At 46.6% G+C, this 24,375-nt stretch overlaps 1 protein-coding gene across 2 annotated transcripts in view; it reads left to right on the top strand.

The window, feature by feature from the left end:
• Positions 1–24,375, top strand: part of LOC117964905 (nectin-2-like) — a 31,675-nt gene that overhangs the window by 4,825 nt on the left and 2,475 nt on the right. The window contains exons 2-8 of one of the 2 annotated variants that reach the window (XM_059011103.1): positions 3,065–3,421; positions 4,122–4,415; positions 4,546–4,663; positions 5,344–5,492; positions 22,540–22,678; positions 23,213–23,276; positions 23,767–23,811. In XM_059011103.1, coding sequence (XP_058867086.1) covers positions 3,065–3,421; positions 4,122–4,415; positions 4,546–4,663; positions 5,344–5,492; positions 22,540–22,678; positions 23,213–23,276; positions 23,767–23,811 — 1,166 coding nt within the window. Of the gene's footprint in view, positions 1–3,064; positions 3,422–4,121; positions 4,416–4,545; positions 4,664–5,343; positions 5,493–12,491; positions 13,578–22,539; positions 22,679–23,212; positions 23,277–23,766; positions 23,812–24,375 lie in introns of those variants that run through there. The other variant, XM_059011102.1, reaches the window with a different exon arrangement.

The following is a 24,375-nucleotide window of genomic DNA, read 5'->3' as shown; positions in this document are numbered from 1 at the left end:
GCTGCTGCTTGAGTAAGAAAGCAGCCATTGAACCCGTTTTTTACTTTTCTGTTACTTTGTTTGTTTTTTATCGTCTTTCGCAAGAGGAGTGAAGCTCTTGCAGTTAGTCACCATTCTGAGAGAACGCAGGAATGTGAAATTAGGCAAGCCAAGACAGGCACATGCACTAAATAAATACTCTCCTCTCTCTCTCAAATACAAGATGACATAAAGTAGACATCTGGGAGGAAAAAAATAAATACAAACTAGGTTAATATATTTGACTTGATTAAGTCATGCATGACGGTTCCTTCTGAAATTTGCACGCGCACGCTTCTCTTTTCGTACAGACGGAAATAATCTTGGCTCTGCTCTGTAGCCTCACACACACACACACACACGCACGCACACACACACACACACACACAGCGAAGGCTCTTGCCAGGTCTCCTCCAGAGTTCTGGAATGCGTAGTATGAATTTGAGACACGCGGCTGGAGTTTAATTGAGTTTAACGGGGGGCGCTGCTGTTTTGACATTTAAGAACCAGGGATGCAAATATTTTGTGTGTGTGTGTCTGCAGCGTGTGTGTGTGTGTGTGTGTGTGTGTGTGTGTCTGCAGCGTGTGTGTGGCACCGGTGGGATGGTGATGTGAAGTGACAGTGTTGTGTTTGCTCTGGGAGTGCTCTGCCTTGCTCTCGCCTCGGGGGGGGGGGGGGGTGTCCGTGCCGCAGCGTGAGTGAAGGTTAGAGACTGACACACAGCTTCTGTTTGCTCACAGTCCTTGCTTCAGCGATGTGACTGCTGGTGCTGCTGCTTTGAATAAAATAAAACAGCTTTCCTTTCCACCCCACACTGCACAGCAGCCCTCCCTCCCTCTGCTCTACGGCTGATGCACATTCTTAACCAGAATCGTTCACACAGACAGCTCATCTCTATCGGAAGTGACTCTGCAGCAGTTGATGATGATTCACAGTTCACCCCCCTAGCCTGAGTCGCTTTGGATAAAAGCGTCTGCTAAATGACTAATTTAGCTAAAATAATTCTACTGTACAATGAATCAAGGCTTCTCCCCAGCACTGCTCCCTTAATGCTTGCCCAAATCTTTAACCCCTCTGCCTCTTGAATAATCTCTTGTTTTTTTGGAGATAGATAATCTATCTCTCTATTGCTTTTGAAAAGGCAGTGTTCACTTGTTCATACACTCTCTCCCACTCTGTGTAATAATATCTATGCACATGATGCTAACTTTTGCAGAGGCAGGATTCACAGCAATGTGATGTGATTTGAGTTGACTGCCTGTGAACTCCCCCTCCTCTCCCCCTCCTCTCCCCTCCCCTCTTTATCTGATGGTTAGTTGGCAGTCTGTGGCTTAGCTGGCACGGTCTCTCCACACCTGTCAGACCGCGCTCGGCCCGGCTGCGTTTCTCCTGAAGGTCCCGCTAACAGACTGTCGCCGAAAGATCGCAAGTCGCCCCCGCTTGATTTGTTTTTAATTAACCTCGTTAGACTGGCCGCGGTGGCTCCTGGCCCCTGGGCCCTCGTCGCGGAGCGTCTGGCTGACAGACAGTTTTACTGGCATTAGCAGCGTGTCTGCTTGATTCCGTCAGGACCTCCTTTTTTTAATTAAGGGAGAATAAGTGACAGGGGGGAATGGTTCAGCCGAGGCGGTGTTCAATCAAACCTGCAGTGTTGAGGCTTCGGGCTCCCCTGTGATCTTCACAAGAGATCAGTGTTGAGCTGCTCTGAATGCTCGAAAGGCAGCAGTGTGACTGTCTGGATTGATGGAGAGGAGAGTGAAATGCGGGGGTGGGGGGGGTGAGGTTTGTCTTTGTGGACAATTTATTCCTTTATATATTATATATGTCACAAAGGTAAGCCAGAGTTTCCCAACCCCTCTCGTTTTTACTGCAACTGACCTCGATTTTTTTTTTTTACTTCACCTAAAGCCTGAATTGAACTAATAATTTGCTTAATTTGTCTTTTTTTTTTTTTAATGAATTCTTCTCAGCTCTTAAGATTTCACGCTCACGATAACATTTTATAAGCGTCTTGAAATCTGCAGCTATTTCTAAGGAGCTAAGAAACATTTAAAGTCTAATTTTAAGCAAATGATCATTTCAATTAAAGGGGTTTAGTGAAGTAATTGAGAGCTCAGCTGGAATGGAAGAAAGCAGACGCAGGGACCCTGACGGCTGGGTTTGATAAGATCTGCTATAAACCTGCCCAGTGACTTCACTGTTTTTCTTTTGAAGGGTGTTTCCTACAAAGTCCTTCATGATGTCTGAGCAAAGGACTCATCAAAACTGACTCCAGCATTTACCCCAAACAGTCCAGTTCCGTGTTGAAATATGGAATAAGAGACACGTGTGTGTGTGTGTGTGTGTGTGTGTGTGTGTGTGTGTGTGTGGTTTTCTTTAGAAATTGATATATGTATTTTTTTGATGTCGTGAAATTAGTTTCCAGTCTTTTTACCCCAAGTCCCATGAAGACCAAACTGGGACTGGGAATTGGAAATTTTAGGAGGCTTGGGGGTCCAGTGGTTACAGAAAGGGGGCTAGATACCAGGAGCTTCAAATCCCAGCTCGGCCACTGACTCCCTGTGTGTGACCCTGAGCAAGTCACTTCACCTCCTTGTGCTCCGTCCTTCAGGATGAGACGTCAAACAAACAAGGTCCTATTGGAAGCGACTCTGCAGCAGCAGCAGTTATTGATGAAGCAGAGTTCACCCCCCTAGTCTCCCAAGTCGATTTGCTGAAATGACCAATTATTATTATTATTATTATTATTATTATTATTGTGTTTATTTAGCAGACGCCTTTATCCAAGGCGACTTAGAGACTAGGGTGTGTGAACTATGCATCAGCTGCAGAGTCACTTACAACTACGTCTCACCCGAAAGGCGGAGCACAAGGAGGTTAAGTGACTTGCTCAGGGTCACACAATGAGTCAGTGGCTGAGGTGGGATTTGAACCGGGGACCTCCTGGTTACAAGCCCTTTTCTTTAACCACTGGACCACACAGCCTAATTGATTTTTTAAAAAGAGTTGACAGCAGTGCTAACCCCTTTTCCCTTCCTCTCTCAGCTGCCGACTCTCAGAGGGTGAAGGTGGAGCCGGAGGTTTCCTCGTTCCCGGGGCAGGACGTCACCCTGCGCTGCAGCTTCTCCGACCCCACGGGCGAGGTCAAGAAGAGTCAGGTGACCTGGATCCGGGAGACCCCTGATGGCAAGAAAGTGAACATCGCCGTGTTCAACCCCCAGTTTGGAGCGAGTTACCCCGAAAAGAGCATCGATGGGCGCATCGCTTTCCGGGCCCCCTCCCTGCTGGACCCCAGCATCGTCCTGCAGCGGATCACCATGGGGGACGAGGGCAACTACATCTGCGAGTACGCCACCTACCCCAGCGGCAACGAGGAGGGCACGACCAGGCTGTTTGTGTTGGGTGAGCGAGGGGGGGGGGGGGGTGTGACTGTCCGTCTGTGCTGATCAAGGGCTGATCAAGCTGGTTATACTACAGTACTCTTTCTCTGACCCTCTCTCTCTGATTTCTGTGTCTTTGTTCGTTCATTCTTTCTTTCTTTCTTTCTTTCTTTCTTTCTTTCTTTCTTTCTCTCTTTCTCTGCCACTGTCTCCCTGACCGTGTGTGTGTGTCTCGCTCGCTTGCTCGTTCCTCTGGCTCTCTGGCTCGCTCCCCCTCTGGCTCTCTGGCTCGCTCCCCCTCTCGCTCTCTGGCTCGCTCCCCCTCTCGCTCTCTGGCTCGCTCCCCCTCTCGCTCTCTGGCTCGCTCCCCCTCTCCCTCTCTGGCTCTCTCTCTCTCTCGCTCTCTCTGGCTCTCTCTCTCTCTTGCTCTCTCTGGCTCGCTCTCTCTCTTGCTCTCTCTGGCTCGCTCTCTCTCTCGCTCTCTCTGGCTCGCTCTCTCTCTCGCTCTCTCTGGCTCGCTCTCTCTCTCTCGCTCTCTCTGGCTCGCTCTCTCTCTCTCGCTCTCTCTGGCTCGCTCTCTCTCTCGCTCTCTCTGGCTCGCTCTCTCTCTCGCTCTCTCTGGCTCGCTCTCTCTCTCTTGCTCTCTCTGGCTCGCTCTCTCTGGCTCGCTCTCTCCCTCTCTCTCCCTCTGTCTCTCACACTGTGTGTTTGTTTCCCTCCAGCCAAGCCCTCCAACAACGCCACAGTGCTCCCGGTCCGAGCGGGTCCGGACCCCATCGCCGTGGCGCGCTGCGTGTCGGCCAACGGCAAGCCTCCGTCCGAGATCACGTGGGTGTCGGCGCTGCCGGGGAACAGCACGAGCTCCATGGTGAAGAACAGCGACGGCACGGTCACGGTGACCAGCGAGTACCGAGTGACCCCCTCCGATGCCTTCAACGGCAAAGACCTGAGCTGCGTGATCCAGCACAAGACCCTGAGCCAGCCCGAGAGCTTCCTGCTCAAAGCGTCCATAGAGTGTGAGTGTCGCGGTGTCCCAGGGATGGAAATCAGACTCCTTTTCATCAAGCAGTTTCGCTCATTCCAGGAGTTCATAACAGCTTGTGTGTGTGTTTGTGTGTGTAGTAACACGCTTTTCCATCTCCCTAGACCCCCCCCGGGTGGTGATCTCGGGCTACGATGAGAACTGGTTCCTGGGTCGAGAGGGGGTGGAGCTGCAGTGCTCAGCCAAGGCCAACCCCCCTGCCACCAGCGTGGTCTGGACAGCGTAAGTGTCTGCTGATCATGTCTCTGGCTCCTTTCTCCTTTCTTTCTTTCTTTCTTTTTTCTTTTCTTTCTCTCCCTCTCTCTGTTTTCTTTCTCACTCTGTCTGTTTCTGTTTCTCTCTCTCTCTCTCTCCCTCTTTTCTTTCTCAGTGTGTCTCTCCTCTATTCTGTCTCTCTCTCTCTCTCTCTCTCTCTCTCTCTCTCCTGTGCAGGCAGTTGTTTTTTTTACCTCTTTTTAACCCTAACAGGGTTGCAGTCTTGGATTGATTTGTGTCAGGTTGCGTTCGGTAGCTTGCTGTCCTGCCCCTGGGTGTTCAGTGTGTTTTTATACAGCGTTGGCCTGTGTGCTGTGCATGCGAGCTGCACAAAACGATTATTCAGTTACTGGGACCGAGTTTTGATTCGGTTGAGTTGTCTGGACCTCAGATTTTCCTCCTGAGGTATCCAGCTGTTTGCGAGGAACTTTTTACTTCCTATTTTTCAAATGTCAGTGAATATGAAGTTGAGTAACGGAGGCAGAATAGAGAGCGAGCTAGCGAGCTGGTTTAACGCTGTCTGTGCTGACTCTGCAATCCAGACGCTTCAAATTAAACTCTTGTCCATGTCCTGATTTTTTTTGACACCCCAGTTTGAGAACGACCGATCTAACTCTCTTCCCCCCCCCCCCCCCCCCTCCTCCCAGTCTGAGTGGCGTGCTCCCCGGCTCTGTGGAGGTGAACGGGCCGGTGCTGAAGGTGATGAAGGTGGACTATGAACTGAACACCACCTTCATCTGCGAGGCCAACAACAGCGTCGGCACGGGCAAGGTGGAGCAGAACATCCTGGTCACAGGTGAGAGGCCCAACAATCCTTTTAAAATAAAGAAATACTTATATCAAGTGTCCTGTGTAGAATGTTCTGGCATTCCTAGCAAAAATAAAAATGGCTCGGGAGTTTATATATTTTATCACCAGAAAGGTTTTCCTAATCCTGGGTGGCTTTGTCGTTTTTTTTTTTGGTTCGGTTTGAACCCGGGTTCAAAATGGGAACAATTGCTTTTCTTTTGACTTTGAAAACGCAGCTTCTTGATTTTTATCAAAGCAAACTTACACGGACACGCAGACTGAGAGAGACAGATATATTATATTTATCTCTCTAGCTATCTGTCTGTGACACAGAGTGGGAGAGAGACACGCAGTAGGACAGGCATACAGAGACACACACACAGTAAGAGACGCAGTAAAAATGAGAGGCACACACAGACAGAGAGATAGATAGATAGATAGATAGATAGATAGATATATATATACACACACAGATAGATAGAGTGCATGAACAAGTGAACGCTGCCTATTCAAAGTGACATTCATTTGGATCAGGGGGCGTGGGAAATCACGTTGTCTTATACTGGCTGCACAGAGCAGGTGAGCATGTAACGGCTGTGGTGACTATTGCAAAGGAGATGGAAACGCACAGCCTGTGGGTTTGACTGGAGCAGGGTGGAGGCGAGGCGAGGGAGTTAGACACACCTACATCGAATTCTGACTTCACTCTTCAGAGAGGGAAGTGAAATCCTGAGTGCTTTTCTCTGCCTTCTTGGCAGTGTTGGTTTCTGTTCTGGTTCTCTCTCTCTCTCTCTCTCTCTCTCTCTCTCTCTCTCTCTCTCTCTCTCTCTCTCTCTCTCTCGCTTGCGTTGGCTCTCTCTGTGGTTTTTGTAAATGTGTTACTCTTTCATGCACAAAAAATATTTTTAAAAAGAGCAGAATATGTTTTTTATTTCCATGCCTTTTTATATGGAGGGAGGGGGAGGGGGGGGAGGAATCTTACCCGTCTCGAATGAGGCTGTCGTGCTTTTGCGTCTTCTGTACGTCCCCCTATAAAGACTAGATTTGTTTTATTTGGAAAGAGTTAAACCTGTCTGACTGGATGGCTTATCTGTTTGTGATCTGCAGTGGCGTGTGTGCGTGTGTGTGTGTGTGCGTGCGTGCGTGCGTGCGTGTGTGTGTGTGTGTGCGTGTCTTGTGAATATCTCCCGTCTTTCAATAGACTTTAGAAAGCAGAGAGTGGAAGAGGGGGCTGGCATATCTTCGATTTTTAGTAAGTGTGTCATCGCTGCCTGCCTGACTCTAACAAGCCTCATCCACGCATGCAAATGCATTTCCCTGGTCCCTTTCCTTAGTCAGACTCGGATACTCTTTGAATAAATGCTGGTCCCTCCCGCAGAAGGGGAGGCGTGTTGTTAACAAGGAGAGAAATGTATTCTTGAAATGTATTTTTGTTTACGACTGTAAGTCGCCCTGGATAAGGGCGTCTGCTAAGAAATATTATTATTATTATTATTATTATTATTATTATTATTAAGAGAAGAGTGTGATTGCAGCGCTGTGTGCGATATTCTGTCTGCAGCTTGAACGCTGCAGGTGACACGAGAGCTTGAATTGATTTTAATAAGCAAACTGCTTCCACCTGGGAAGGGTCACATGGAACTTGAATTATCATTACATATTAGAATACAAATTCATAATTACATTTTTTCTATAAATACATTAATAAAGATAATACAGTGAATTTTGAAGCTGCTTACTCAAAACTACCATGTTTTGAAACTATAATATATATATATATATATATATATATAATATAAAATATTCTTTCCTACAAAAGAACTGGCAGCCGTCCGGAACAGAAAGGGTTAAGGACGATTACACAGCTGCCGAGAGCGTGGGCTGGTTCAAAGGCTTGCTCAGTTGGTGTGGTTGAACCGGTTCCTCTGGATCTTGCTACAGAAGGGACTCCAGCTCCATACCTGACCTTCACGTTCCTGAAAAGCAGGCTTGCATGGGGGTGGAAACCTGGCTGAACCCGGGTACGAGAGTGCTTCTGTGCTCTGGGTCTGCCAGGCGAAGCCTCTTCCTGAAACCCACACGCCACTCGAACTACAGCTGGCTTTTAATGATATTTTCTGGAGCTAATTTTTTTTTTTTTTTTTTTTTAAGCTGCGGGGGGATTACAAGTTTCACCCCCCCCCCCTCTTCCTTGAACTTTTGATATTTTAAAAGCTAGTTAGTAACAAAAAAAAAAATCCTTTCATACTTCAAGTCAAGACGTCTGTCATTGAATTTTAGTTTCTGGTGGTGTCTCTTTTTAAATTAGCTTGCAGTTAAAGTGAGACGTGGATCTCTTTTTAAAACTAGTGTGTCTCTCTGTGTGTCTCTTGGAAACCTTTTGTGTGTGTCTCTCTGTCTCTGTGTGTGTCTCTCTGTCTCTGTGTGTGTGTGTCTCTCTCTCTGTCTGTGTGTGTCTCTGTCACTGTCTCATGTCTGTTTCTCTTGCAAACCCTTTGTGTGTGTGTGTTTCTCTGTCTGTGTGTCTCTCGTGTGTGTGTGTCTGTGTTTCTCTTGCAAACCCTTTGTGTGTGTGTGTCTCTGTCTCGTTCGTGTGTGTGTGTGTGTGTGTGTCTCTGTGTTTCTCTTGCAAACCCTCTCTTCTCTCTCCTGTAAGGAAGGATCTGGTCTTCACAGGCTTGTTTTTCATGCTCAGTTGCTTCAGAGCAGCGATACACAGATGCAGATCAGACCGGTTGTATCAGTCTGTTTGTGAAGCTTGCTTTCTTGTGTGTGTAATCTGTTCTTAACAGGCCAGTAACTACTCGGAGCTGAGCATTCAACAGTGTGCTAATGCTTTGAGTACAAACCACCCTGGGGCGTCGGTGGGGTGTGTGTTTCGATTTTGTTTTTTCTTCAGCTTGTACCCAGTTGCAGTAAAACCACGACTGGATTTTAGAAAGCTTTTTACAATAGAGGAGATCAACCACTTATTTTTAATGGTGCTCCCAGAATAATTAAGACGTCTGAGAGAGATCTTTATCTATATCTATGGAGATAAGGGGTTTGAAAGGAAAGAAAGTGCACAGTGTGATTCTTTCTACACAGCTGAAGGGCTTTTGTCAGAAACGCCCTGAAATAAGAAATTTTAAACCATTATTAAAACATTTTGTGTACATCCAAAAAATGATATAGCTCTGTGTGTGCATGCATGCTCTAAATAATAATGAATGCGAAACAACGAACTGGCTCAAAGCAGCCTGTAATGAAGTTCACATCAGCGTGAAGCCCATGCAGCAGCTGTACTTCAGCACTGTTCAGTTTAACGGATGAGAAATCTGGAATCCTTCCTCCTTCGTCCGTCTGGATCCGTGGAGTTCTCTCTGTTTCGTTGAGTGTAAACTCGCTGAAACTCGCTACGTTTTTTTTTTTTCCCTGGCCGAATGCGTCTTCATGAAGACGGGTCAGAAAGGACGTGATGCTGATGAGACTGAACAAGCTGGAGAGAGAGACGCTGCACAGTAAACTGCAGCCCGGGGGGGGGTTCTGAGAACCTGCGCGTGTTCGTCATCTTCGTTCTCGTCCGACCCCCCCCCCCCTCTTCAAAGCAGCAATAAGATAAACTGAAGATGACATGCGCTGACGTCATTTAAAAATAATAATAATAATAATAATAATGATGCTATTTACATTTAGCCCGCTGTACAAAAGAAGTTCAAAGTAAATGGAAATCTAGATTGTATAAGTAAATAAATAAAGGCAGCATTATCTCCATTATTGCTGGGCCAGTGACTGCTCCAGGGGAGGGAAGGGGAGCTCAGCTCAGCAGAGTGCTAATGCAGTCTGAGGGCTGTGACAGTGAAACCACACTGGCCTGCTGTGTGTGTGTGTGTGTGTGTGTGTGTGTGTGTGTAAGTAGCTATGGATGTGTCTGCTTTTAACCTTTTTGGGGTCTTTGACAAACGAACAAACAGTTTCCTCATTTTACAATTTACCCTCGCTCCTGATTATCAGAGTGGCTATAGCTGTGTTTGGAGCAGAGCAACAGAAAGTCTGTCTGTCTGTGTGTCTCTCTCTGTCTCTCTCTGTGTGTCTCTCTGTGTGTCTCTCTCTGTCTCTCTCTGTGTGTCTCTCTCTGTCTCTCTCTGTGTGTCTCTCTCTGTCTCTCTCTGTGTGTCTCTCTCTGTCTCTCTCTGTGTGTCTCTCTCTGTCTCTCTGTGTGTCTCTCTCTGTCTCTCTGTGTGTCTCTGTGTGTGTCTCTCTCTGTCTGTCTGTATGTCTCTCTGTCTCTCTCTCTTTCTCTCTCTGTCTCTGGAAATTAATTCAGAGTGATTTTATATTGTAAACCGCGGTGGACAAGCATAATCCCTCCCCGGTAATGAAATCCAATCGAGCCTTGAAGCACCGCTCGCAAAACCAAGCAGGCAGACTCTTCGACTCCTCCTCCTCCTCCTCCTCCTCCTCCGCTTGCCCAAACGTTTGTCTGCCTGACTTTGATTCCTTCTAGTTTTCGATTTTTGAACTGCTCTGCAACGGGAGTCTAGTTACATTCCCTGGTTCCTTTTACAGCAACGAAGGCATCTTGATAAAAAGGGGATTTCATTAGAGAATTTCAGAGCACGCGTTGATGTCATCCAGGTCTGTGAAACTCTCCAATAAAATCCAGATCTTCTACCGCTGGCGTTGCCTGATAACTTTTATCAGATAAAAAAAACAAAACATCCAAGTCCTAAAACACAGACTGGCTGACCGTGAAAAGCATTTTAACATTATTTTCTGTTTTGATGCTGGAGCATTAGACTGGCTGTCCTGTAAAAACGCTCTGCCGAGCTGCTTGTGATGAGATTGCCCTTTTGATCTCGTCTCGGTTTTCAGTTCTTAATAATAAAATCCAGCGATGGCTCAAGCTCGCAAGACTCCGGTCACCAGAATATTCAGCAGTTAAACCGAGAGGCTCTGCGACGCGTTGACAGGCTTTGAGGTTTGTTTTTCTATTTTTGTGATTTGAACGACCGTGTTTTCTGTAAGCGTTTCCTGCAGTTTATTAAAGATGACAAGATTTCTGCCCGCCTGCAAATGAGAAGGGGGAGCTGGAGGATAATCCGGGATAAAGGAGGTTATTTATTATTTTTGAGTAAAGTTGAAGCAAGCAGGTCAATAGAAAACTGATCTTGGTTCTCTGGTCTTTTTATCAGCAGAGAGGTGATTGTAAATTTAAACTGAGAAGCCTTGTTTTTGCTTTGAAATCGGAATAGGCTGTGTGTCTGTATTTCTAACACACACACAAAGGAGGAGGAGGGGAGGGGGGGTAATAGACTCGTCACCATGGAAACAGAGCTAGGTGTGAGTTTCTAGTTTTAAAAACAGAAGTAGTCTCTCTCTGTCTCTCTCTCTCTCTCTCTCTCTCGTTTGTTATGGAGACTTTCTTCCTGTTTCACTTGCTTCAGAAGTGTTTTCATGGTTTGGATGTTCGGACTGACTCTAGCATTCACTGCATTGGTATTGACCTCTCTCCCCCTCTCCATCCCTCCTTCTCTCTCTCCCCCTCTCCCTTAACCCCAGTCCTGGGCTGTCAGACTCCAGCTCCTGCTGGTTCATTTCAATATTCCAGCTGCCAGGAATGCCTCTAACATTTTGTTTTTAAAATACCAATTCTAAGAAAGTCCCAGACGAGCTTAAACTAGCACTGAACAGAAGTATAGAATCTAGTGTAATGTCAGGTGTTTTAAAAATGAACTGTAAGATGAAGGGATGGCAATAAGACTCCTGTTGCACAGCACTGTCACCCAGTCCAGGTTTTACTACCAGCTTGATCAGCCCCCAGTGTGTCTAGCTAACAAACACAGGTGTGTCTGATTAAACTCCTGGGGAAACCAGGAATGGATCACACTGCTGTGCAACGGGAGTCTGATTCCCATCCCAGGCATGTTTTTTCTTTTAAGAAGTGCATGTTTTGAGACCTGTGTGGCGAATGGAAGAGATGAGATTAGTAACGGCTTACTAGAGCAGGCTGTGGGAATGAGGGGGAAAAAAAGTGACTCTTTACTAAACTAAACCTCTCCTGCGGTTTCGCCCTCTAATTCGAATTCCCAAGCGAACGGTTTCTGCAGATTGGCCAAAACGACCCCGAAACTGTTTTGATCTGGGATGAACGAGCGATCCCGGCGCTCCAACGCTGTGTTCAGAAAGTAATACAATGAGAAATGAAACCCAGTTTTTAAAGAAATCTTTTTTTTTTTTTTTTTTCTGGGAGCAGTTTGGCATGTCATTACATTGTAATAACTGGGTTAATGACCAGCGATCTCTTGGTAACTACACGCGCAGTTGCATTGAAGTGCTGGTTGTTACCTGATGTAATTACACTAACGCTGTGAACGTACAGTTTCCATTTGATTGTACTTCGGTTCCACCAGTAGTTGAGATCATAGCAGCGTGGCAGTTGTCCTGTTATTACCATGTTATTACATGGTCGTGTGCGCTGTGGGCTAAGGGGCTGCTACCTTTGTCTAGGACCTTATTGAAACCAATGCCGGCATAGAAAGGAGCCTCAAGGACTGAAGCTCCAAGCCTCTTGTTGCCCAGTCCGGTATTCATTCTCAGAACTGGCCTTCAGTCTTCTGAAGGAAGTAGTTCAACTGAGGCAAGGGCCAGCCTCCTTCCTTCCTTCCTTCCTTCCCTCACTCCTTCTCTCTCTCCATCTCTTAACCTCTCCCTCTTCCTTCTTCTAATGTGAAGCAGATTTCCAAAACGGGTTTTCGTTTGGGACAGAATCCTGGACTGTGCCAGGCGACTCAAGAACTGACGCATCACATCGCCTCGCACGCACGCACGCATGCACAGGTTTCGGAATATTAAAAAAAAAAAAAAAAACACACACACCTCTCCACCACACACCCCCTCAACTAGGATCACTTTGGTTTTTGAAAAAAGAAGAAAAAAAAAAAAATCGATTGCCTCAACACCAACCAACCTCTATCTCTCTCCTCTCTCTCTCTCCTCTCCCTCTGTCTCTCCCCTCCCTGTGTAGAGAGCCCCCCCCAGCCACAAGGCAGCGACCCGGGTACGGTGGCGGGAGCCGTCATCGGCTGTCTGCTGGCGGTCCTTGTGATTGCCGGGCTGGTCTTCTGCTTCCTCCGTCGGAGAAAGAGGGACCGGGGCTACCGCGGCGGGGAGCAGCAGGGCAGCTACGACCCCAAGACCAGGGTCTTCGGCGGGGGCAAGAACGGGGGCAACAACAACGGGACCGTCTTCACCTACCGCGAGGACTCGTCGGAGGCTACGACTGAACGCGCCGCCCCGCCCCCTACCGCCCAGGACATCCTGCTGAGCGGAGAGATGGACACCCTGGAGAAGTCCAAGTTTGACCTGGAGGCGGACGAGGGTTACGACCGCTTCGACGAGAGCTTCGGGGAGGGCCGGCCCGTGCTGCAGCTCCGGCCCGGCGCAGGGGAGGAGGAGGCCGGCTACGTGGACGACGATATGGAGTCCCAGAGAGACGGCTCTATCATATCCAGGACTGCCGTCTACGTGTAGAGGAGAGGGGAGGGGAGGGGAGGTGAAGGATAGGGCTGTCATATCCAGGACTGTTGTCAAGAAGTTTGGAGGATCGTTTTTTTTTTTCCTGGACTGTGTGTTTTTTTTTTTTTTTTTTTTGAAGAAGGAAGAAGCTGTCTGGCTCCAGCTAATTCATGACTGCTGTGTAGAGAAGGAGGGCGGGGGGGTGAAGCATGCCATGTGTACGTGGGGTAGATGAAGGATCAAACACTGCTGCCATGGGATTCAAAGCTGCTGTTCATGGGAAGAGGGGGAGGAGGTGCTGATGAGCCAGGCTGCTGTGGGGGGTGAAGGGGGGGATTAACAGGTTACAGGGCAGTCCTCTAATGTGCCACTCAACAGTCCAGGTTTCCATTTCAACCGAATCCCCAACAGATCCTCGGGTCGAACCACAAGAGACTTGAAGTTGTAATGTACTGCTTTTTGAAAGCTGGGATGTCTAAACCTCTACCGCATTCCCCTGTCCAAATGCAACCACCTTTTTTCACATGATTCTGTTTCTGTCTTTGTTCTCTTACCTGTGTGTGTATTAAAAAAAAAAAAAAAAAAAAAAAAAAAATCTAAAATTATAACCCCTGTTCTAGATTCTTTTCTGATGGCCTTTTTTTTTTTTTTTTTTTTAAGAAAAAATAAATACATATCTTTGCATCTCTGGAAGGCTGCTATCATTTCGCCACTGTGCAGGAGAGAGGGCTGGACTAGCACAAGCAATTGTGAAATGTTTAAATGTGAAAGGAGCTTCAAATATCATATCGGTTGCTTTTATTACCTTTTAATATATTTCCAGTATATATTCAGGCCGTTTTTGCAATCAGTCCGAACGGGTTCAGTTGCTCCAGATTTTGAGTTGAAAATCTTAAGTTCAGGTTCCCCAGACAAGCAAACTCAAAAGCCTCCAATTTTTTTAAAATTTTTTTTTTTTAAAGGCAAAAATCGCTTCCGTCCCACTTTTGATAAATTCTGCTTACTAACTCTGGCACACAGCGAGAAGCGAGCTGTCTGTTTTGGAGCTAAAATAATTTTGATCTGTTTTGTGTGTAAAATGTTCTTGGTTTATTTCCTGGCTCGTTATCGCGCTTTTTTAACTAGAACGCTTCACCATATCAATTTATATCGTGTGTTATTTTATATGTTTTGGTCTAACTGGTATTAACGACTTCTTGTAAATAGGGCTTCCCCTCTAGTATAGCGAGCTCGGTAAATCACAGCACATTGTAATATGTACATAATTTAAAAATCTCTTTGTTGAATCACTCGTGTTTCTTGGATATATAAACACACTGAGATCCTTGTGGTCTGTCAGGCTCTCGTTAAGAAGTTTGACCATTTATTTATTTATATATATATATATATATATATATATATATATATATAATATATATATATATATATATATATATATATATAAATTGTTCGAGGGAGTCGTTATAGGAGCTTGGGACTCGGGGGAGAAATATTATTATAATAATAAACAAAATAAAGCTGTTTTGCTTGTTGCCACGGCGACCACGCTGACGCAGACACACGCACGCGATACACGCTCACTGCCTCGTTTTGCACGTCGTGCTGCTGCTGCTGCTGCTGCTTGCCCCGCTCGTGACGGATCTAACTCAGGGAGTTGCTGAATTTCATAGTGGTGGGGAGGGTGGCGATGACTCGGATTTTAAGGTTTAACCCCCTCCAGTCCTGTTTGTAACCCTATAGCCTTGAGGTCCCGTCTTTTATCCTAGCGCCGTCGCAAGCTCGCAGGAGTCTTTACAGGTCCCAGTCCGAGGTAGCGTGTAATATTTAAAATAACTGCCCTTCGGATGAGACGTAAAAACCGAGGCAGTGACTCTGCAGCAGCAGCAGTTGTTGATGATGCATAGTTCACCTCCCTAGTCTCTAAGTCGCTTTGGATAAAATGCATCTGCTAAATGATTCATTATAATATATACTACTCAGTAAATCGTTCCTTCAGCCTTGCAGAAATCATTCAGGACTGAGAGGGCTGCACTAGAAGTAAACTCTCGTTTCTGAGCATGATGTGAGTTTTCTAGCAATCCGTTTCAGTTCTGCCAGTATTGAAAGGGAAGCGCTTGCCGTGCTGTATATAATTTTATAAACTCCCCTACAGCTCAGATGTGATGGCTAGTTTCGCTTCTTCAATGAAAGATATCAGGGCTAAGAATAGAGTTTGCATATCCTTTGGCTTCAGTCACGATTTTAATTTTTACACACATGCATTGTGAAATAGATACACAACAGGGTACAATTCTACACCGTGGAGGGGAGGGGGGTTCAGCTGATGAAGTAAAAGCAGTTTTAATTGTAAGCCTTCTCTGAATGCCATGTGCTTTTGTGAGTCTCGGTTTTCACTGTCGAAGCCTCTTCTGTTGTGGGTGCCTGTATTCTGTTTATAGAAGAAACTGAACTGTATGCGTGTGTGAAACCAGGAAGGCACGAGAAAGATACTGTTTCAGCTGGTTTCCTGTTCACTCTGAAAGATGGCTGATTCCATGATCAATTAACAAAAAATTCTGCTTCATCTCATTGAAACTGACAGGCATGCATAAAATCGAGATGACTTCTGCATTTTTTTTGTGGTTAATAACTAATCTGTTTTTTGTCTGTAATATCTCAAAAGCTTGTACAGAGTGCTAATAAAATGTATATAATATGACATATTGTAAATGTGTGTGTATTTCTTTTCAATAGCATGTCTTCTCTATTGTTTTTTGATTTGATTGAAGCTTTCAGATTTGTAAAACGCAGCATTTGTTTTTTTGACTTTATTAATTTTATTGAATAGTGGTGACATTGGTGGCTGGGTTTGTGATGATCGCTGCTTTTGAGCATCAATCCAAACGAACCCAAGCAGTGGAAAACTAGCCTGCTCAACATCAAAGACCCTGTCCAGTGGAGAGCTTGATTCGGATCATCGGATCGAGCAGCAGCAGCAGTGTTACCTTTTCGTTCACATTTCACAGACCCTTGTCTTTTTAAGCTGCTTGCGCGTTGAAGGTTAGGACCAGGTTCGTTTGTCGACGGATCCTCTGTGTTCGATTGTTCTTGGAGAATCACAGGATGAGATGTCAAAGTGCTTTTAGTGCTTGTGTCTTGTACCGTTTAGAGCCTGCCCCTGCTTTCAGGATGTGGTGCCTCTGTCTAACAGAGCACTGTGGTTTTGATTCGAGGTTGGGGGGGGGGGGGGGGGGGGGTACGATTTTAATTGATCTCGTTGTCTGAAGTTCAGTGCTCCGTTTCTGTCGCCTAGATAGGAGCTGGCTTGTGGTTGCGGTTTCCTTTTGCAACGTCTCGCTCGCGTTAGCATTTTCACTTTTATACTTTAAGATTTATTTTATTTTATTTTTAGGTTATTTTGTCTTTGTTTCCACTCGAACTGCACCAGATAGTCGCGCAGTTGCTTGCGCGGTTTACCGTGTAAATGCGGGCTTCGTTTATTAGAAGTCAAGTAGACTTGCATTTTGACTGGTGTACCGTGGTCCCTCCCTCTAGAACTCTACAAAGGGAAGTTTATATTCTAGGAAACTTGAGTCACGTACACAAATATTACAGCTAGTGCCCTAATCTGTGTTAAAGGTGGGAACTAGAAGAGACCGAGTCAAGCAGACCAGCGTTTGGGCTCTAGTGCCTTCATCAGTGTGATTGAAACTAGAAGAGACCGAGTCAAGCAGACCAGCGTTTGGGCTCTAGTGCCTTCATCAGTGTGATTGAAACTAGAAGAGACCGAGTCAAGCAGACCAGCGTTTGGGCTCCAGTGCCTTCATCAGTGTGATTGAAACTAGAAGAGACCGAGTCAAGCAGACCAGCGTTTGGGCTCTAGTGCCTTCATCAGTGATTGAAACTAGAAGAGACCGAGTCAAGCAGACCAGCGTTTGGGCTCTAGTGCCTTCATCAGTGTAATTGAAACTAGAAGAGACCGAGTCAAGCAGACCAGCGTTTGGGCTCCAGTGCCTTCATCAGTGTGATTGAAACTAGAAGAGACCGAGTCAAGCAGACCAGCGTTTGGGCTCTAGTGCCTTCATCAGTGATTGAAACTAGAAGAGACCGAGTCAAGCAGACTAGAGTTTGGGCTCCAGTGCCTTTATCAGTGTGATTGAAACTAGAAGAGACCGAGTCAAGCAGACCAGCGTTTGGGCTCTAGTGCCTTTATCAGGGTTATGGAAACAAGAAGAAACTGTTTTGTTTACAAACTTGTTTAGCCACAGTCTGTGGGTAACGAGCATGGGGGTGTCTCATTAAACTCAAGAGTAGCTTCAAGCTACTGACGTTTTGATACTGCGGTTATGAAATCCGTGAGAATTGGGCTGTGAAAAAAAAAATTTGGAAACTGGAGAGGGACTAACAAAAAAAAAAAAAATACTTTTTTTTTTTTTTTTTTTCCCCTTGGCTATTGTTGAAGAAGCTGTTTTAGAGAAGAGAACTTCCTCTTTCCAGTAACAATTGCTAGTTTAACTGGAAAGACTAGAAGCCTTTTCTCATTTAAAAAAAAAAATCCATCCCCATAAAAGGTGGCTGTGCGTGAAAGCGTTAACGAACTTCCTGTGTTTGCGAGCCACAGAAAACACATCATTGTAATTTGGGTGGAAGGGAAAGAACCTCCAGATGAGCTGTGAAACGGAGGTCCTATCTGGAGGAGACTCTGCAGCAGCAGCAGCTGATGATTCATAGTTCACCCCCTAATCTCTAAGTCACTTTGGATAAAAGGTCTGTGAAATGACTCATATTAATAATAACAGTAGTAGCAGGTGATGTTAATAAGCGGGCTTGCACTGTTGTGTTTATTTTATTTTTTTTAAAAGCCCCAAAGTTCCCTCTGTTTAGAAATCCCCTCTATGGGGTGAAATGACACCCCAGTGAACAATTCGGGAGAGGTGCCAAGACAGGACTGAGAACCGCGCCCTGCCCGTTTCACAGTGACTGTATGCAAGCACGTGTGTGTGTGTGTGTGTGTGTGTGTGTGTGTGTGTGTGCGTTGGGGAATTTGTTACCGTTTACTGCAGGGGGGGTCAAACTCCGTTCCTGGAGGTGGGGGGGGGGCGCAGTGCCTTCTGGCTTTCGTTCCACCCCTGAGCTCTCAATTACTTAGTCTAATTTGATTAATTAGACACGTTTAACACTTCTCTCCCAGTCCTCAGAATGTTTCATGGGTAGTGCAGCTTGAATCAACCATCAACCATCGACAGAACAGCCTTTCTCAAATATAGTCGAGGGTCAACTGAGATTACCCGCGTCTCCTTGAGAGAATATGATGTTTACTCACTGTCCTGTGATTTAAGCAAGCCCTAGCTGTATTGAATTCGTCATTTAGCAGACGTTTTTATCCAAAGCAACTTACAGAGACTAGGGAGGCGAACTATGCATCATCATCAACTGCTGCTGCAGAGTCACTTCCAATAGGAGCTCGTTTGTTTTACGTCTCGTCCGAAGGACTGAGCACAAGGAGGTGAAGCGACTTGCTCAGGGTCGCACACACAGGGAGTCAGCGGCTGAGCCGGGATTTGACCCTCCTGGTATCCAGCCCCTTTCTCTAACCACCAAGCCTTCAATTAAATAGTTTCGAAGAGGGCTGGAAGAGACCAGGAGTGGAAGGGTTAACTCCGGATTCGATCCACGCTGAAACCCTTCTATTCGCTGCGGTGTCTGCTGACAGGTGCATCGAGGGCTGTTTGTAAACCAATCTAGCTGGTTTCCTGCAGACAGCAAACCTGTTTTTCAATTCCCAACAAGGAATTCATCCGAGAACCAAACCAGGAAGCGAATGGCTATACGGAATCAGGCTTTGAGCTCTTGCGTTCTCGTTCCCTGCCGTAGACGTGGTAATGCAGGCTAGATCGGCCGAAGTTCCTTTCTCAGAGTAATGGTCTGCGTCGTCTGGTTAGCAGCTCTTTCAGAAGCAAGCCACCTGCACCCTTTCTGTTGTAGGCTGTTTGAAATCCAGAGTGGGTTGCTACTAAATCGTAAAGCTGGCAACAAGCCCCCCTTTTTTTTTTTTAACCACTGGCCCGCCAAGCCTCGTGTGTAAGCCGGCTGGATTAGTTCAGCATCTGATTTTGGTTGAAGGTGATTTTAGAAGCCAGCTGGAGGTCTGGTGGCCACTGAGAGATCAAGCAGGGTTTGAGTGACTCCCCGAGCCCTGGATTACTACACCATGGCTTCAAAAGCCGCAGGAAATACGCGCCCGTGTGAATATACTTCATCAAGCACTACAGTCCCTCTCACTGACACCTAGAAAGCAAAACAGCTGACTGCTCCAGTCCCTCACTGTTACACAAACAGGAATGGGAGAGATGTTTGAGTTTCGGTCACAATGTTTACCATTCCAGTTTGGAGGGAGTGTCTCTCTCTCTCTCTCCCTCTCTCTTTCTATTTCACTTTCTATTTCAAATAAGCTTCATGACCGTGCCAAGGTTACTCAAGTTTAGACGATTCCAGTCCGCGCAGGTTAGCAGGAAGTCGACACACGGTAAATGCATGCGCGGGGGTGTGCAGAGGATCTGTAAACTGCAGCGCTAGCCAGTCCAAACTGGGAAGGCTGCAGTCTGGTCTGAACTGTGTCAAAAATGAGTCCCGTGGATAAATATCCAGCAGCAAGCTCTTCTGATTTCTCCACCTCTCTCCGGACAATATCCGCAGCGCTTTTTGATTTCGTTTTTTTCAGTAATTTGATTGGCATTGAGAATTCTTTTTGTTCTTTTGATGAGATGGTTCTGTACACTAATGTGGTTTGCATTTGAGTTCAATGGCTGTGCTTTTATTATTGCACAGTTATTTAGCTTTTTAAATGCACATATATGTATAATATTTAAATTGCAGCCGCATATTTTATATGAGGCGTTTGTTAATGGGAGGCTTGCTGGTCCAGGGGTTCAAGAAAGGAGCTTATTATCAAGTCGCTTCACCTCCTTGTGCTCCGTCCTTCGGACGAGACTTAGAACCGAGCTCCTATTGGAAGTGACTCTGCAGCAGCAGCAGCAGTTGTTGATGAAGCAGAGTTCACCCCCCTAGTCTCTGTAAGTCTCTTTGGATTAAAGCCTCTAAGTGACTCCTTTCATAATGATCTGAACTGGGATAGTAATGTGAAGGGCAGCGGGTGGGCGGGCGGGGGGGACCGTCAGCCATCCCATAATCAAAACCTACAGTATGAACCGCAGTCAAGGGAATTATTCATTTATCTGGCAGACCGCTTTACCCAAGGCGACTTGCAGGCGTTACAGAACAGTACTGGGTTACAATGCAAGCTTAATATTTAAATACAGTGTAGCTGACAGTAAACCATCCCCTTATCAACTCAGAAACTGGGGGCAGGACATAACAGATAAAACCGCTTCTACAATCATACTGAACACTGCTGCAGCTGCAGTGCGATTATAGTAGTGATGATGTTAACAGTACTAAAATACCAAACTGTTACGTTAGTTAGTAATATCAAATCCTGTGTTTTTCTGTAGCGGTTCTAGTTATTAATAATACTGAACACTGTTTAGGACTGCTATACTGTAATAATACTGAACTTGGTTGCAGTTGCTGCTGATAATGGATTCCTGAATGTCTAGCCACTGCCAGATTTCTGCCTTCCCATATAGTGACTGTGGGCTGCTGCTGTGCGCCAGCAGGTATAATGCGTGATGATTTAAGATCAATGATGTTCTGTGTCTTTACACAAAGTGCTGCGGGCTTTCACTGGGCTGCAGAATGATCTGCTAGCTAATGCGCTGAGTAGCTTGCATTATAAAGCCGTGCATTAGACAGGCATTAGACAGAACATAAGTGCCATTAATAAAACATTGCAAGTACAATAGCGAGCTAAAGTGAAAACATTTGGGTGACGGAAAATCTCCAGAATACCTGCGCATACACCCTGACACACACACACACACACACACACACACACACACACACACCACATCTCCAGAATACCTGTGCATACACCCTGACACACACACACACACACCACATCTCCAGAATACCTGCGCATACACCCTGACACACACACACCACATCCCCAGAATACCTGCGCATACACCCTGACACACACACACACACACACACCACATCTCCAGAATACCTGTGCATACACCCTGACACACACACACACACACACACACCCCACATCTCCAGAATACCTGCGCATACACCCTGACACACACACACACTACATCTCCAGAATACCTGCGCATACACCCTGACACACACACACACACCACATCTCCAGAATACCTGCGCATACACCCTGACACACACACACACCACATCTCCAGAATACCTGCGCATACACCCTGACACACACACACACACACACACACACCACATCTCCAGAATACCTGCGCATACACCCTGACACACACACACACACACACACACACACACACACCACATCTCCAGAATACCTGCGCATACACCCTGACACACACACACACACACACACACACACACACCCCACATCTCCAGAATAGTTCCACGTTATTCCAGCAGGTTTCATTCAGGTCATGCTGTGGAGCTGCTGCTTCACACATAAGGAGAAGTTATTTCCCAGGCCTGCCCTGATAAGACAGACTTCTGTTTCTGGACTTGCTGACGTGCACGGGATTCACAAAGCGTTTCTTTGTCTGGTTATCGGCTTCTCTGTTTCAGCTTTCTAGTAGAATTTGGGTTTGTTGCACAAGGAACGTTTTTGTGGGTCTGTTGTTTGCAAAGTTATGACCTTGAAGAACTCATCACAATTGTAACAATTATGTTGTGGGGCTGCGTAGTGTGCTGGGTTCATGTTAATGCACTAGACCAGCCTTTCACCTTCCTCTGGAGGCCTGGGTTCCAATCTGGGGGGCTAGGTGGCGCTAGCGGGTTCATGTTAATGCACTAGACCAGCATTTCACCTTCCTCTGGAGGCCTGGGTTCCAATCTGGGGGGCTAGGTGGCGCTAGCGGGTTCATGTTAATGCACTAGACCAGCCTTTCACCTTCCTCTGGAGGCCTGGGTTCCAATCTGGCTGGTTCTCCCCTTGGCAGTACTCACTATTGCCAGCTGCATCGCCCTGCTGTAGAGGGTGGCTTACTGCAGGGTGCGGTGTGCAGGATTGCAGGATTGCAGTGTGCAGGATTGCAGTGTGCTGGATTGCAGTGTGTTTGAGGGTCCATGCTGGCAGGCAGCATGTGGACACGCTTCCTCCCCGGGTTGAAAGCTGCTGCACGGACTCTCGCCTGCAGAACACACCGCTGTTGCAGAGCCGGGCACAGTGGTGCAGTGGTGAGCTCACAGCGCCCTCTTCTGGCTGTAGAGGGTACAGACCCTCTGTCTGTCTCCCCTCTTTCTTTTAGTGACCTCTCACCTTCCCCTCTCTCTCTCTTTCTCCTGGTTTTAATTGAATGTTCTCCCCCTCTCCCCTTGCTTGTTTGATGGTCCAATTTTACACACTACGGTGTTTCTTATTAAAACCTCCCTCCACTTTTCCCTCCTTGTTAAACACTCACTCTCTCTCTCTCTCTCTCTCTCTCGCTCTCTCTCTCTCTCGCTCTCAGATTCTCGTCTCCCGATGAAGGGGGCAGCCACGGGCAGCATCATTGGCGGGATCATCGCTGTCATCATCATCCTTGCGGTCATAGGCACCATCGTCATGGTGATCAAGAGACAACGCGAGAACCGCACCAACGGAGACGAGTGAGTGTCAGTCTGTCTGTCTGAACCAGCGAGGTAGTGTCTCTGTCTGTCTGTCTGAACCAGCGAGGTAGTGTCTGTCTGTCTGTCTGAACCAGCGAGGTAGTGTCTGTCTGTCTGTCTGAACCAGCGAGGTAGTGTCTGTCTGTGTCTGTCTGTCTGAATCAGCGAGGTAGTGTCTGTCTGTCTGAATCAGCGAGGTAGTGTCTGTCTGTCTGTCTGAACTAGCGAGGTAGTGTCTGTCTGAACCAGCGAGGTAGTGTCTGTCTGTCTGTCTGAACCAGCGAGGTAGTGTCTGTCTGTCTGAACCAGAGAGGTAGTGTCTGTCTGTCTGTCTGTCTGTCTGTCTGTCTGTCTGAACCAGCGAGGTAGTGTCTGTACTGGGGGTGTGTGTGTTACTCTGTCCAGCCATGTGTTTGAATGATGAAGCACTCTATAGCTGGTGTGAATAGGTTACCAGTCGTTTGAGGGAGTGTCTGTGTGTAATCTGGCAATGTTAACACTCTCTTCCCCCCCCCCCCCCCCCCCCCCTCGCAGTGTGGAGGGACCTCCTTCCTACAGGCCCCCCCCTCCCAAGAAGACCGGGGGCTCCACAGAAGCAGTGAGTTGAATTTTTTTTTTTTTTTTTTCTTTCATAACTATTAAAACCGTTTCAATGGTGCTAAATTCAGAAACGGTAACTTTGAAAATTCAACGACAAACGTTTCGACTCGAAGCCTCTCTGTGTGTCTTCAGCTGAATTAAACAGCACAAGAAAATGATCGCACTCAGCCACAGGCATTTCCGCTAGAAGCGTTTCTTCGATTTTTGATTCAGAAACGCTGAGAGACGCCTCGTAAATTCAACGACCAAAACCTTTAGACTTCCAGCTGAATTTAAGACACTTTCATTCAGAATTTCTTTTCTTTTGTAAGCATGTTTTTAACACGCGGTGCGATCAGACTTCTCTTCTGAGACATTGCAGGCTCCGCTGCAGTGGAGATAAAAGGTGGAGAGAGAGGATGATGATGATGATGATGATGATGTCAGCTCTGTGCATCACAGGCCCTTCCACCCGCTTGTATAAAAACCCTTTCCTGTGTCTTTTGCAGCTTGATAAACTCCATGTGGATGCTCCCTCCAGAATCAATGCCATGGTAAGAGACACTCAATCATATAACACAGGCTTCCAGGACCCCGGCTGTCTGTGTAATATCAACTCCTCAAGTAGACGTTTATTCATTTGGCAGATGCCTTTTTATCCAAAGCGACTTCCGGGTGTTACAGGGCAGTGCAGGGTTACAATGCAAAATCTGTATTGAAATACAGTATGGTTTACAATAAGATCAAATAATAATACTACTAGAATACAATGTGAACTAGGGAGGCAACAACTTAGGATTACAGTGCGTTAGATCTACAATGACATTGTAGTGCAAGGATAGTGCATCAGCTGAGGATCCAGTGACGTGGTGCTGAGGTCAGGTGAGTCCAGCGCAGAGCAGGAGGGGTGGATCCAGAGATCGGTCTGAACAGGTAGCGGAGGTGTGTTTTTTTCAGACAGGCGTCGGGTATTTTCTGATGGGATACAAGAGCATGCGGGTTCAGAAGCATCGATTTTACTCTGAATTCCAGAGTTTGGCTGGGGAAACTCTCTTTCAGGAATACTACAAGAAACTTCCTGAATTCAGCGACAGCCGTGTCGACGGGAAGTCTCTCTC

Source organism: Acipenser ruthenus, chromosome 41, assembly GCF_902713425.1.
Source record: "Acipenser ruthenus chromosome 41, fAciRut3.2 maternal haplotype, whole genome shotgun sequence".
NCBI lineage: Eukaryota > Metazoa > Chordata > Actinopteri > Acipenseriformes > Acipenseridae > Acipenser > Acipenser ruthenus.
The sequence above is the reverse complement of the archived record's forward strand: the minus strand, read 5'-3'. Positions and strand labels throughout refer to the sequence as shown.